A 14,111-nucleotide genomic window follows, 5' to 3' on the forward strand; every position below is an offset into this window, starting at 1 on the left:
TTAGCCCCACAGAGCTTGACAATAGCTGCAACTCTTGGTTCAGAGACTGTGACCCAAAGCATCGGACAGACGGATGGTTAATGTGCGTGTTGCAATGCTTTTATCATTGTTTACTTTGTGGTTAGATTGATAGTGTGATATATAAGCCTTCATGTCGACTAAGAAATTCCTTCCTGTTCCTTTTGGAGTTGTCGGCACAAAATTAAACAACTGAAAACATGTTTTATGGTTTAGTTTCTTCAAAGAAGCCACCTTTTTTAATTACTGCTTTGCATACTTTTAGCTATTTTTTGATTAATTCAAAAGGTTTAAATGTATGTTTCACAGGTGTGTCTTTTGTGGCTTACTTTGTGAAATGTCTTAACTTTTTAGTAGATGATTGGATAATCAGTTGTGTTGTGGTCACGTTGAAACACAGCTAACATGAACTGTAAGAATTTATTTTATGAAAAGTACCATTCAGCTAAATTAAGTAAAACGAGTGACCATCCTTTCTTTAAGAAACAAAGTTAAACCAGACCGGACAGTTACAACAACTTTGAATGACCCTGTTAGGTGTGTAAAAACTTTTGGCCTGTACTGTATGTCCATGCTAATGTAGCAACCAGGGCTCAGTAGTCTTCGTCCAGAAAACACACCAAAACATCCAAATAATTCCATACCGTCTATAACGACCCTCTTGTATTAAAGCCCTGACATAAGAAATTCTATATTTTAAGCTTGTTTTTAGCAGGAGCTACAATGCTACTAAGACTGAGTAAGAAAGTAAGTAATTTATATTTATAGAGCGCTTTCCCAGACCACTTAAACAATCGAAACAATATTAAAACAAAGTATATACTTAAAAGGTCAAGATATCACAGAGAACAACACAGTAGTTCCAGAAAATCAAGGACAAGCCTGCACAAATAAATGTCTAGAGATGTTTCTTGAATGAGTCAGTAGATCTATCATGGCAGAGAGAGAGGAAGATCGTTCCAAAGCTTAGGAGCAACAGTCTGGAAGGATTTCTCTCCTCTGGTCCAGAAGCGTGTTCAGGAACCATCAGTAAATTCTGATCCACAGACCTCAGAGCCCGAGCTGGGGTGAAAGGCTGGATCAGATCAGTGATGTAAGGAGGAGCCTGACCATGAATAGCTCTGAAAGTAAGAAGCAGAATTTTAATGTTGAACCTGAAAGAAACTGGAAGCCAGTGAAGAGTTTTAAGGATCGGAGAAATGTGAGTTCTTCTACTGGAGCGGGTCAGAATTCTCTCTGCAGAGTTCTGTATCAACTGCAGGCGAGACAGCTCTTTCTTGCTAAAACATGAAAACAAACTGTTGCAATAGTCCAGACGAGAAGACACAAACTTATTTTCTTGCGCAATAATCCATTGTGTCACTACTAAGAGACTTGGATGTTTTGGTGTGTCTTTTTGGACGACAACTAAAGAGCTCCAGTCGCTACATTGACATGAACATGCATTTTTTGTCTATAATTCGAAAAAAATAACGGATTACTCCTAAATAATCCCAACCCTCAGTCGACATGAGGGTGAGTAGAAAATCAATTTACCGCTCCCTCACTGAATTGGCCAATTTGTCAGTTAAACAGAACTAATTCCACTAGGTACCTCCTGTGGCGTTTTTTCCTCAAGCCTGAACAGAAAAAGCAAATTTGCAAACTCCCGTTACCTAATCAAGAGCCGCTCTCACACACAGCAACCGCACTCGTTTATTCCTGGCGTATGAAATGACAGGTTCAGCTCACGATGTTGAGATGACAGTTCTTAAATAGCATCGTGGGAGACCTCTGGATAACAATATCGTCTCCTTCTCATGGAATAGCAAAACCACTTCATTGCACAACGGAGTCTTTGAGTTTTTCCACCAACAATGTGCGTCGTTCACTCGCACGACACTGTAATTGAGGTCGGCCTAAAAACAGGACGATAAGTCTCCAGCAAAGGTTATTTACATCTGCATGTCCCTCTTTATAGGTGCAATCAGATGTTTCAGACTGCTTATATTTGGACCACACTGGAATTAAGTATAACAAAGTCAGCAATGTATGATGTATAATTACAATAAATGTTTGGTTTAGCAATCGCTATCTTAGCGTGCAGTTATGTAGTCTTGGTTTTAGAGGCACCCCCTACAGTGTCCCAGATAGATCCACTTAACATAAACCTAAAATAAGACCAAAATAAATCGTAATATCTAACAGTCTGTCTGTCTGTCTATCTATGTTTACACTCATCACTCAACTGCTTAGATAGTTGTTAATCTGTAGTTGTCATCAGGAATTTCTTGACTTGCAATGCATTTTAAAATTAACTTTCTTGTCTTACCCTTCTTTTTTTCAGGGATCTTAGAAAAATCAGAAGAGAATGAACATTTACATTTTTTCACTATATTTAATAAAATATTGAACAGTATTATTTTTTATTTTCCCACTTAAACGTTTTTGGCAACACCGCTGTATTTATTAGTGATATTAATTTTTATTCAGAGGACAAATTCTGCCACTTTACAAGCAACTGAAAGTCTTTTTATAATTGTATTTTGCAAACTTATGATTTAAATATTGAGGGTATATTTGAGGCTCTAATACAATTGGATTAATGTTTCTATTATATTAATATATTGTATTCTACCAGCAACAGAGTAAAATATGTTAATTAGAACCTATTATACAAACTCATATTGTTATTTACCAACAGAATGACTTACAGCCAAACATCGTTTATACATATAGTCAAACATGCTCAGTATTTTTTTTTACATTCTCTTTTCATTATTAAATCACAAAGTTTAATCCTTATACTTGCATAGGCTTTCACTTCATTTCCAAACATATATAGATTAACTGGCAACTTTTACCATCTTTATCTTTATGTTTTAGGAATAATTTCAACAAATTTGCAACACATTTTTGCAAAAAATACTTGTCGTTATGATTGTAAATTAATGATTTCTATTGAACAAACTTTTTTTATGAACTTATAAAAAAGACTATTATGCATTTTTTTAAGCTTACAGTTGCATTTGCGACAATAATATTTAGTTTGCGCCTCAAACCGACAACTAACACAACAACGACAATTGCTTCTCTTCTGTGTTTTTACAACCTTTTCGCCTCTGCCCATCTTTTTTATTTTTTCCCTCAAATCTCTCCCCGTGAATTACAGACTGCCTCTTATTTTCCCTCCTTCTCGTGTGGAAGTGGTGGAGAGAAATCATTGCTTGTTTAAATATAAACTCAGAGTGCTGGCCCCGCCGTGGCACAAGGTTCCAGTAGCTGCCGAACCGCAGAGGAAACAGAGTGTCGCTGTTCCAGCCGGCTGCTCCTCTTCTGTCAGAGGAAGGTTCAAAGTGAAACCGAGCAGAGTGTTTATTTTTTTCTCCTGCTGCTTTTCTGCACCTTCTGGTGGTTGACTGAGAAAGACAAACTCCTGCGCCATCAGCGGTGGAAGCTAACAGCTGTTGAAGTTGCATTATAGGTCTTAAACTTTTCACTTGAGCACTTCATCTCAACTTAGCCTTTAAAATCATTTATTTCCTTTATTTGTGTTGTCTTCTCGATGATGGATGAAAGAGGACAGTACAATTTCACCAAAAAGTGCTGTAGTGAGTAACAACGCTAAGGTTGTTAAACCTGGTCAACCATCAGAGCAACTCCATCCACATTATACCTATTGATCCAAACTGTCGTTGTGTGCGTGACCTTAAGACATGGGTGAGCTGGTCATCATCATGCAAACAGAGAAACCACTCACGTTGAAATTCAGACAATTTAGAGTGACCAGTTTGCCTAAGTGCATGTTTTTGGACTGTGGTAGGAAACCAGAGTTCCCCGGACTTCACCAAAACAACATCCGGAGAACTTTTAAACTATATTTCTTTGCGAGCTCCCTGCGGTGGACAGTCGAGATTACTCATCCCCTCTTGGTTCTTTGCAAGGGTGACGAAAGTATGTCATAATAATGAGTCGAGGGAGGGAGGAGAAGAGGACGGAGGCGTCTTTGAAGTGAAGAGAAAAATAGAGATGGTTGACCTCAGTCAGCCTTTTTTTCTGCCTGTCTAAATGGCTGCTGGGAAACATGGTAATACTTAGGGAAAAAAATGGAATATTTAGATTTAGACAACTTTTGAAATATTCCTATTTTTAAATCAGGTTGAATTGTTGGGATGGGCTGACAACTCTCTGTGAACTAATCTTCGCTTTGGAGGGTTTTTTTTAACATGACAAACCAGACCTGAATATAACAAAACAAATAGAAAACCGCATTAGTGATTTGGTTATGTTTTATTTTATTTTTTTTACCAGTTTCCATGTTTAATTAGTAACAAACTGATATGAAATCCAAGTACATAATTGGTATTGAAGTATAAATAGTGAAACAGCCAATTTGGTGTCTTATATGCCAGTGCTTTTTGATATTCCAACAGCCTATAAGACTAAAGGTCTTTAAAAGTCCTTAATCTTTGTTGGTCAAGAAAAAGTAAATCCAAGCTAACATCTTTCAACATCAAGCACAGTAAATCCCAGAGGAGGCAATTGTTTGGGTTCAAAACCAAGTCAAGTCTGTTACCTTCAGTGCTTGGGAGCGAATAACTAGGCTATTAGTGGACAAGACCATAAGTCCTGGTCTTAAAGAGATGTTTGAAATCATCGTCAATTACAATCCAGCTTTGTTGGGTCAATACTAGGTGTACTAATGGTCAATACTAAGTGTCAAGATCAATATTTCTTAACAAAAAACAGATCTTGGTGCGAAGCTTTTATGGATCATAAAGGTCCTCTAGTAACTTGAGACCATGTAAAACTCATCTTAGATGTTTTGGGGGGTGAGTATAGAAGCAGCACTGTTTAAACCTAGATCAATACTTGGACTTTTTACGGATGTTCCAAGTCATTTGAAATTCGAGACCTTTGGTTTATGGTCAATTGAGTCACTAAATTGACACTTCTCAAGACTGTCACAGCAAGTCAACCACGTCCCCCTTAATCTTGTGTGGACTCATTCAACACATCCCTAAACCTCAATGGTTTCATTCTTCATCTTCTTTGAACCAGTTCTTTCATCTATTCTTTGTCTCCTCTCCAAACCACCTGACCAACAAAATTTTTGTTTTTTTTATGTCAGAACAAGACGGATATGGGCCTGTCCAATGTTTTTTCTCCTATCAAATCACAGAGGACATATTTCTGATGGTCTGTGGTTTTAATCTAATTCCACGCAGCAGAAGCCCGGCTCAAGTCTGATGGGGTTCTTCAGGTTATCTCGGAAAGGTCTGACCTTGGCGCCGATTGCAAAGTTGGAAAAGTAGGTTTAAAATGAAAAAATAATAGGAAATAAATGAAAAGAATGTGGTTGTTATATAAAAATTACAGAAGTGAAAATGGGATCCTGGTCAAAAAGAGGATATTACTCTTGGCCCTCTGATAAAACATGAGAAGAAATCGAGTCTGTTGCACAGCAGCGTGACGATTCCCCCCGCAAAAAAAAAAAGCACTTTTATCTCTTAATTCCTGCTTTCATTTCAGCGGCTTGAATGAATCCCCGTAGGGGTCAGCGGACCTCCGTGTGACTTGCTAGACTCTTGTTTTTCTCCAGCACAGGCTCAAGCAACACCATCATGGCCTGCGAGATATGGGTGCTTACACTCATCTGACTGGATTTCAAGCGGTGATAAAAGCTCACAAGGTCAAAATGTTTTATTTAGAACAAGAATATCATAACTAGAAACTCAGTTGTCTCTTATATCACAAAGCTTGGGGGTGATAGCAGAATTGTTCTTTGTTTAAACATCCAGAGTGCTATAGCAAAATCCCCAATGTGTTGGGCAAAGTATTCTAAATGTAGCTGTGCAATAAAGAGTGCAATGGATAAGCAAAATGGATAAACAACGTCACCAAGCTTGTATCCTGACATGACCCTGTTGTTACATTTCACTTTTTTTTTTTGTTCTTTAATTTCTTGTCTCTCCTTTTCCATTCCCCTGAGCCTGACTCGTGGCTGAAGCCCATTTGTAACCAAGACCTGATTCCTTCTACAACCAACTGTGTCCAGAAGTGTGCGCCAGATTGAAGAATCTCCTGCTACAGTATGTTTTGACCACTTTTTTTTTTGCCTTTTTAAGCCCTAAGTCATTTCTTGTTGTTTGCAAGTGTTTCAAACTCACTTGTTCCCAGGTTTTCTGTTCTTGTCTAGGTTTCCCGTTTATTTCTCAGTGCGTTGACTTTTTTTTAACTCTTAATTATAGATAATTGGACTTGTACCTTTGAAGATATTGGACTATGGTTGTTGTTGAATGTTTGGCTATTTATAATAAATTGTTTATCTTTACAGCTCAATTTGCATAAGGTGATAGACCTTATTCCGTTCATGACATTCATATTGTCTGCAGAAAAAAGTTCAATAATTTAGTTCTAGGTTCGATTTTGGTCCTGTTAAATTGGTCAAAGTTTGCATCTTTGCATCAACAATAACGCAGAAATTTCAAATAGAAGGGTATCCAGAGAGTCAAAGTAATGGTCTTGGATAGCAAAGTAAGTTTTCAAACACATAATTCATAAACAACGAGTCCTCTGTTTTACACTGAAAGTCAAGTAAACTCAGACAGACAGTGGCTCATTTACTACTCATAATGTAGAATAATGAGACAATTTCTAGATCGATGATCATGGAATCTAAGAGCTAATACCAGCAGTCAGGAATTGCCTCCATTATGGTAATATAATCCATATCGGTCTATGGTATAGTGTCTGTGTCTCATAATGATGGTCGGAAGGACAGTTTGCCGTATGCGGGCAGCCACACTTCCATCAGTCTACAGATGTAGCAAGATGTGAACGTGTTATGAATGATTAATGGTTTCTGTGAAGTGTGAGTTCGGATATAAAAGTGAACTATAAATCTTAGGCGGGCGTCTGTCAACCATGCAAAGTGACGGCATGACCAGAAAAACACTTGAATTAAGAAGACGACATGCAGCCGAAGTTTATGATTTGCAGTCCATCATTTTCAAAGTCACGACGATCCATTCATGATGATGATTAATGTGTTTAACTTGTAGTTCAGTGATGAAGAAAGTCGTGTTTAAAGTTAAACACTAATTGGCTGCATACAAGTTTGGCAACTGTAACACTCGACCACAAGACAAAAGACACAATTTAAACCTTTGTGTAAATAAATGAGCTGTCCTGATATCGGAGCGTCTTCATTAACAAAATGAATGAAACCAGATGTTCACAACAGCGCCACCATTTGTTCTTATTAAGTGTTAAATCTCGACGGGAAAGAGGAAGTGTGCGATTTGTGACTGAAGAGGTAATGAGGCGTAACACTAAAATGATTAACAGGGTTTTTATCGCATCTACTTAAGCTAATGTTGAGTTTATTTGTGGAGGGTTTAGGTGACACAGATTAACGTGTAATGTTTTTGTTCGTCAAAGGAATATTCGTGTAGATTTATGGATTGATTAATCTGATCCGTCAACTTCATATCTGTACAAACTTTCATTAATTTCCCTTTGCTTATTCCTTCCATGAGTGTTTCCTGGCTACATTGAAAGAACGAGAGGTGGGGGACACCCTGGACAGGTTGCCAGGCCGTCAACCACACTAATTTAGTGTCAACCTCTGTATGTGTTTGGACTGCAAGAGGCCCACAGGAAACAGATGCGAGATCCACAAGAGCAAGCGACACTTTAAACAGGAACCCAGACTCACTCTGGACTCAAATGAGCAACCTTGCTGTGAGACTCTGACGGGGTTTGCTAACATTTATTGATGTATAGTTGGTTATCGTGTGAGGCCTATCTTTTAATCTTAGAACTTACTCATCAAACTCAGGTCCACGGGCCAAGCATATAACGGCAACATAGTATGTGTCGCCAAAGACTTTGAAACACCTATACTGTACTAGGTTGACCAAAAAAATATAGCTTATAGACAATCCAAGTCAATATCTTGACTAACTCCAGAAAATGTCTCCTAATGCAAATGTTTGAAGCAAGACATTTATTTTTCTGTTCTGGGCCTTTGACAATACAACTAAGGCTAAAATACTCTCTACTCAGTCTTAAAGCGATAATTCACCCATTATTATTTGTCTACTCAACCTCATGTAAACTAAGGGTTGGGACTTTAATCAGTTTATTTTAAGAGTTATAGGCAAAAATGTTGATTGAAAGGACTGGGGCTCCCTTGTCTTTGTCCAAAAATACTCACTTTAAAACATCCAAATACCTCCATACTGCTCATCTGTAACGTCCATCTAGTTTTGAAGTCTCAACATAAGGAATTGTTCCAAGAAAAACCTCAACAAGTCTATATTTTGAGCTTGTTTATAGCAGAAGTTTAAAGAACAACAAGCTATACAGACAATGAATTACTCCAAGTAAATATTGCAAGCGCTTTCAGTGTCGACAATAGAGTAAGGGATTACTTAGAAACTATTTCCAATCCTTGGAAAATTAAAGAATTTTTAGATAAACTTCATATTGTTCAGCTAGAGACATAGTTTATTATTCCATCCCTTGGATTTTTGTTATGGGATACCGAAACAGAAGAGGAGTCAAACTCAACCAAGCACAGACTAGAGCAAGAACTTTCCGCCCAAACTTTCTCACGTCATTTCGACTCACCACAGGGAGAAGGGAGTAGCGGATACAGAAGCCAGGCTCTGAAGGGAAGTATTCATCCGAGGTGAAGCGAATCCTGATTTGACTCCCTTTGGTAATGTGACTCGACGGCGTTGACTGCGACCCGCACCAGCGACCCAGGATGGCCTTTTCAGTCGGCTCCTCCAACTCCACGAAATCATACCTGGTTAACAGATCAAAAAGGTCATTTAGGAGTCAAGAACTTAACCGCTTGCTGTTGGCACAGGAAATGTAGTAAATAAAAACAATCTTTTGCTTTTTTTGGCTGACTCATGTTTGTCCCGAAAACACAAAATAAGCAGATTATTGAAATTATTAAAATTTAATACAACATTTAGTGCGACATCAATCATTGCCATATCGTCTTATTCTCATCATGAATGATCTATATTTATTTTTAAAATCCTATTAATTTGATATAAAACTTTATTTATAAATGAATTGTTTTATATCAAAATAAAGCTGTAAGTAAGCATCTCGCAAAGGTTTGTAACCTCGGATTAGTTCATCGGATAAGTGCTTAAGCTAACTCCATGCTAATGTAGCCGAGTAAACTAGTAAACAGCCATCAGGTCCCTCTGTGTCTTTAAACTTCCTGTATTATAATTGTTTTGGATCAGTGATGCAACTTGTCCCGACATGGACTGGCGAAGGAGAAGAAGAAAACAGTCACAAAAAGAGTCATGTTTCGTGATTTAAAAGTAATATTTGACAGGGAAAAAAAGTCCCTTTTTTGTTTGCAAGAAAAGAAAAATGTCATCATTCATGGCTGAACAGGTTTTAAGGATTTAGATCAGACGTAGAAAAAAGTTCATGGAGTGGAGAAGAAATAAAAGACGTGTATTCTTGTGCAAATAAAACTATGTAAGCCTGTAATTACACGACGTTCTCTCTCTCCACTTACCACCCTGCCAGCCTGTAATACTGCTAGACATTATGGAGAGCAGAGGCATATGGCGGCACTCCACGCTCCTCTGGTGTTCCAAACTAACGTCGACTGAACTCGGCACTTAAGACGAGCAGTTCAGGAGTTCAGCCTTTTATTATTTATACCCTTGTGTGTAAGAGGTGGCTTTGCGAAATTCAATAAAGCCCCGATTCACTGACTCTTCACAGTCTGAGATTAATCATGTTGCCATTTGCGTCAACACACACGCTAACCTTCCCCATTCAGCGCTGCCAATTCGGATATTTAGATTCCAAGGACATTGTTTACATTTTGCACAGGGTTGACAGATTCAGTTCAAGCTGGCTTCAATAAAACAACATTGAAGGACATGGGCGAGACTAAAAATGGATTTTCTGTGTTGTTGAATAACATGAAAGGGAGGGGTGTCAATAACTTTCCCGTCGCTGCTGAACTTGATTTGGAAAGTTACCGTCAGTTTGACAGGAGTGAAAACCCACCCCTGGGTAAGACTTTCTCGGCAGAGATTATCCTTAAAGAACGGATTAAAACTTCATAAAGAGACTGGACAATATTTGAATTTGTCTTTGCTAAAGACTTGTCTGGTGTGAAATGTAATGTAATACCTTAAACATATGTTCAGGAAACAGCTGGATCAAAAAATAAAAGCGGGATGAACTGGACATTGATTCTTTAAAAACACATGAATGAATTAGATGTGGCCATATGCTACCATAAAATGTGGGCCCTGATTAGTTTACTTACCATGAGTTTCTTGGTGTCAATTTAGTGATGTTTGATTCTTCAAGTTGAGATTTTGATACTGTTCCAAAAACATTGCTGTCCTTAACCTGTTGCGCAATAGTTCGGAGGCCAGGTAGTTTGGACAGCTGCATGTAACTGTTCAACAAGAAGTAGGAAGTGAAGATCCATAGATATTTTCTGGCTAGGGAGGATTTTTAAGAAAAGGTTTCTCGCACACGGACATGCCCGGAGTATCTCACCAGAAGGGTGTCCATGAGAACACCTTAAGCAGCTATCGCATCGGCCTGGAGACTAGTTCACTACATGGCTGCGACTTTAGTCTCTGCTGGTCGTGGATAATTTTCCTTGACCAAAGTCGTGTTTTTGGCGATGTTTTTAAGTATCTTACAGTTCTCAGACACATCTCAGTTAAGTTGTGGCAACGTCACAGAGACTTACTTTGCCCTTGACTGGTGGGCGACTTTAACTCTCTTCGCGACCTTCTTGAGACCTAGAAGAGTGAAGAGACCTTGAGGCGAAGTCTCCGCAACAAAGATTCACTTTTATCCTAGGAGTCGCAGTGACTTCACTGAGACATCCCAGAGACATCTTTGAAGTTTCTGTAACGTCTCTATAAGTCATTTTCCTTAGTGGACATTAGACTGAAAATAGTTGTACAGGGAATGTATAGACTGAATTAAACTATGAAAAAGCTAAACGATTTGTCTTCCCAGCGTTTTTTGGCTTCCCTTCCTGCCACTTTACCATGTTTGGTAGCCTCATCTATTAATACACAAAGCAATTCAAGAGAACTGTGAGCACAGTTTCCATTCATAACAGATTAACATCTAATCATTGGCACAAAGCAGAGGACACCTTATCTCAGAGGTGTCAAACTTAATTAAAGAAGCCTCCAATGTGTGCAAAAGGTCTTTTTTTTCTTTCTTTCAACATCTTGTCATTACACATAATTACATTGCTGGTTCAAGATGGCCACCGGGGAATCGAACCATTCATTTGAATTTAAATGAAGAACTTTGAACTACCAATAACCTCAACGTTTCTGTTCTGTGGATTAAGAATCTAGATATACAGTACATTTCATCCAAACACTCATCTATGGATGGATTTTTAATTATTCACCGTTGCTGAAGACATAATTATCCAATTTTCGCTCCACTTTATTCCCAAACGGAACGCTCTGAGTTCACTGATGGTTTTCCATAAATGTTACATACACCCATGATGTGTCTCTGGCATGGATGTGAATCTCTCTGGCAACCAGATAATATCAGATTACTTCAATTTACTTCATTTTGATGTTACGGGTCAGTGAGAAGGCACGCATTTCCTTGCTGGAAAACAGTCTTCAAACAGATCCAGAGCTGTGACAGATGGCTCATCAATAATGCAGGACACTCTGATCATTACACATCGCCATGTGTTCAAAATCACCACGTCTAACAGCGGTTTCTCGGATTTACAAATGCTCCGACATACATGCATGAGCGATGCGGTGGAGAGAATTCCAACAAGAGGAGCAAGAAAGCACAGATAGGATTACCTTACTCAAGAGAGATGTTCATCGAACACAAATCTAGCTCCACACTTTCCTGACTACACTAAAAAAATACTTTTTACTTCACGTACAAAAAGAGCTAGATTAGAGCGAAGGTTCTGTCCTTGGTTTGTCAATTCGCTGCAGGACAATCTCTTTGATTCACCTATATCTACTGGGATTAATAGGAATGCTCTGTCCTTCACACAAAAAGAATATCGATGCAAATCTTGACTCGACTTCTCCCCCTTCACAGCATTGACACCTTGGCTCCAGGTTGCTGCTAGAATATTTCTCCCCATGGTATTCGTTTGATCCCGGAGACTTGTCGGGAATATCTAAGCAGAAGCGAACCCACTGTTAGGATCAAGGACAGTTCAAGTATGTGGTATATGTCATACAGCCTACTACAAAGAGGTGAAGACATGTGTGCAACATTTGTCAGGCTACTTGCGCTCAAGTGGTTGTTGGTTGCAGACGACAAAATTGACATCCTATCATATCTCAAGGGACAAGATGAAAAGAAAACCAACCTACTGATGTTCTGTCTAGAGTTAGTGGAAAGCCAGTGTAGATTAAAGTGGTGGAAGATAATTGGGAAAAAAATTGATCTATCAGAAGATCGTTCTCCTAAAGTTTATTATTTTACTTGTAATTTTTATGATTTTCCGCGCATATATCACCGTAGAATCTGGGCTCTGATTGGTCAATGTGCTACGGCTTGTTTCCTAGGTCCCCAATTTTCAAATTTCCCTTTTTAATTGACGGATGTGGCCAATAAAAGGTGTCGCTGAAAACATATTGAAGGTTAACTGCTGTCCTGATTGTGCCACAATCACCACTCCATTATTGTCGCAATCAACATTTTTTTTTGACGGTTGCTTTCAATGCCAGTGATCAAGATAAATTAAGGGAATTATGGAAGACAAGTGGCTAATGCTAGTTATGTATTACCCATAGGAACTGATTATCTTCTGTTGGTAACTTAACAACACAACTGATACCAACAACTTTCTATCCTAGCAAGTATCTTAAAAGCCAAGATCAAGTTCTAACATGAGAAAAGCATTCAGAGAGCACAGACCTTCACTAAGAAACTCATTTCATCAGACTTTTTTTTGTTCTTTCTGGATAATTGAGAATGCCAAACTGAATTGTCCTTCAACAACTCTGTTCATTCAGAACAGAAGAATCATTTAGTCACTTGTTTCTTGCCAAATTGCCTGGATTTTCCAAAAAATGGTACTGAGTCAGACAGACATAGACAGTCTGACTGTGTCTGTCTGACTCAATAGCCCGAAAGTAAAAAGTGCAATTCCAAGAGAAAAATTAGTCCAAAGCTAAAAATGCAACATAATCAATTGAGATCATTGCTGAAAGAAAACTACATAGTGGATAAATATTTGTTTTATTACTGTTGATGTCTTCAATGTGAGTACTTAATTTCCCAAATGTCCTTCAGGACATTATTGTGACTTTGCATCATGCTGGTTTGAAAGATATTTTCATTGTTAATGACTTATGAACTGGGGGCCGACTTTAAGATCTAAATCCATAACCAGTCTACTCATGTCTATCCGAAGCTGAAAAAAGGAAACACAGAAATCGATTATTGTTGCTTTGAATTGTATAAAACTTAACATAGGTTGGGATAGGTAGAAAAAAGACTCAATTTGTGTGAAAAATGGCTCCATTAAAGTCCTGACTGAAAATGTAATATCTACTGTATATCAATGTCAATCATCACTTCATTAGTTTTAATGTAAGCGTTGCCAACATTTCTTTCAACCACGTTGTTGGAGCGCACGCCTGAATTGTGAACGCACATGTAAGCACACATCAAACAGAAATACAGACTTAGCTGGCGGCTATACTTGCGCGAGAAAGAGAAACTGGAGAAAAACAAATAGGAGTGAATCTGTTTCTGCCTGTGATTGCACGCGGCATTCATCTGTCTGCCAACGCTGCCAGAAGTGTGTATCTTGGGATCCAATCAAAACCTGTTGGCCCTCAGCTGGGGGGAGGGCGGATAAAGAAAATGAAAAATGCTCGGGTAGACGTGGCGGTGACTTGCGTGACCCTGGTTTAAAAAAAAAAAAGAAAAAAAAAGGGATGTTGTTATTGTCTCTCCTGCCCCCGAGGAAGCCGACGAGCAGCGTCTTGTCACAACCGGGTCGGCATAAAGCCTGTCAATCATCACCCTGCCCTACAGTGGAACTTTCTCCTCACAGGGTTTAGAGAACAAGCTCA

General features: G+C 38.6%; 1 protein-coding gene across 1 annotated transcript in view; it reads right to left on the minus strand.

Moving 5' to 3' along the window:
* The window catches only part of pdgfc (platelet derived growth factor c), a 56,187-nt gene that overhangs the window by 5,246 nt on the left and 36,830 nt on the right, over positions 1-14,111 (minus strand). The window contains exon 3 of the mRNA XM_087799422.1: positions 8,635-8,815. Within this exon, the coding sequence (XP_087655548.1) occupies positions 8,635-8,815 (181 nt within the window). The remainder of the gene's footprint in view (positions 1-8,634; positions 8,816-14,111) is intronic.

This window comes from Callionymus lyra, chromosome 9 (assembly GCF_982586985.1).
Source record: "Callionymus lyra chromosome 9, fCalLyr1.hap1.1, whole genome shotgun sequence".
Lineage (NCBI taxonomy): Eukaryota > Metazoa > Chordata > Actinopteri > Syngnathiformes > Callionymidae > Callionymus > Callionymus lyra.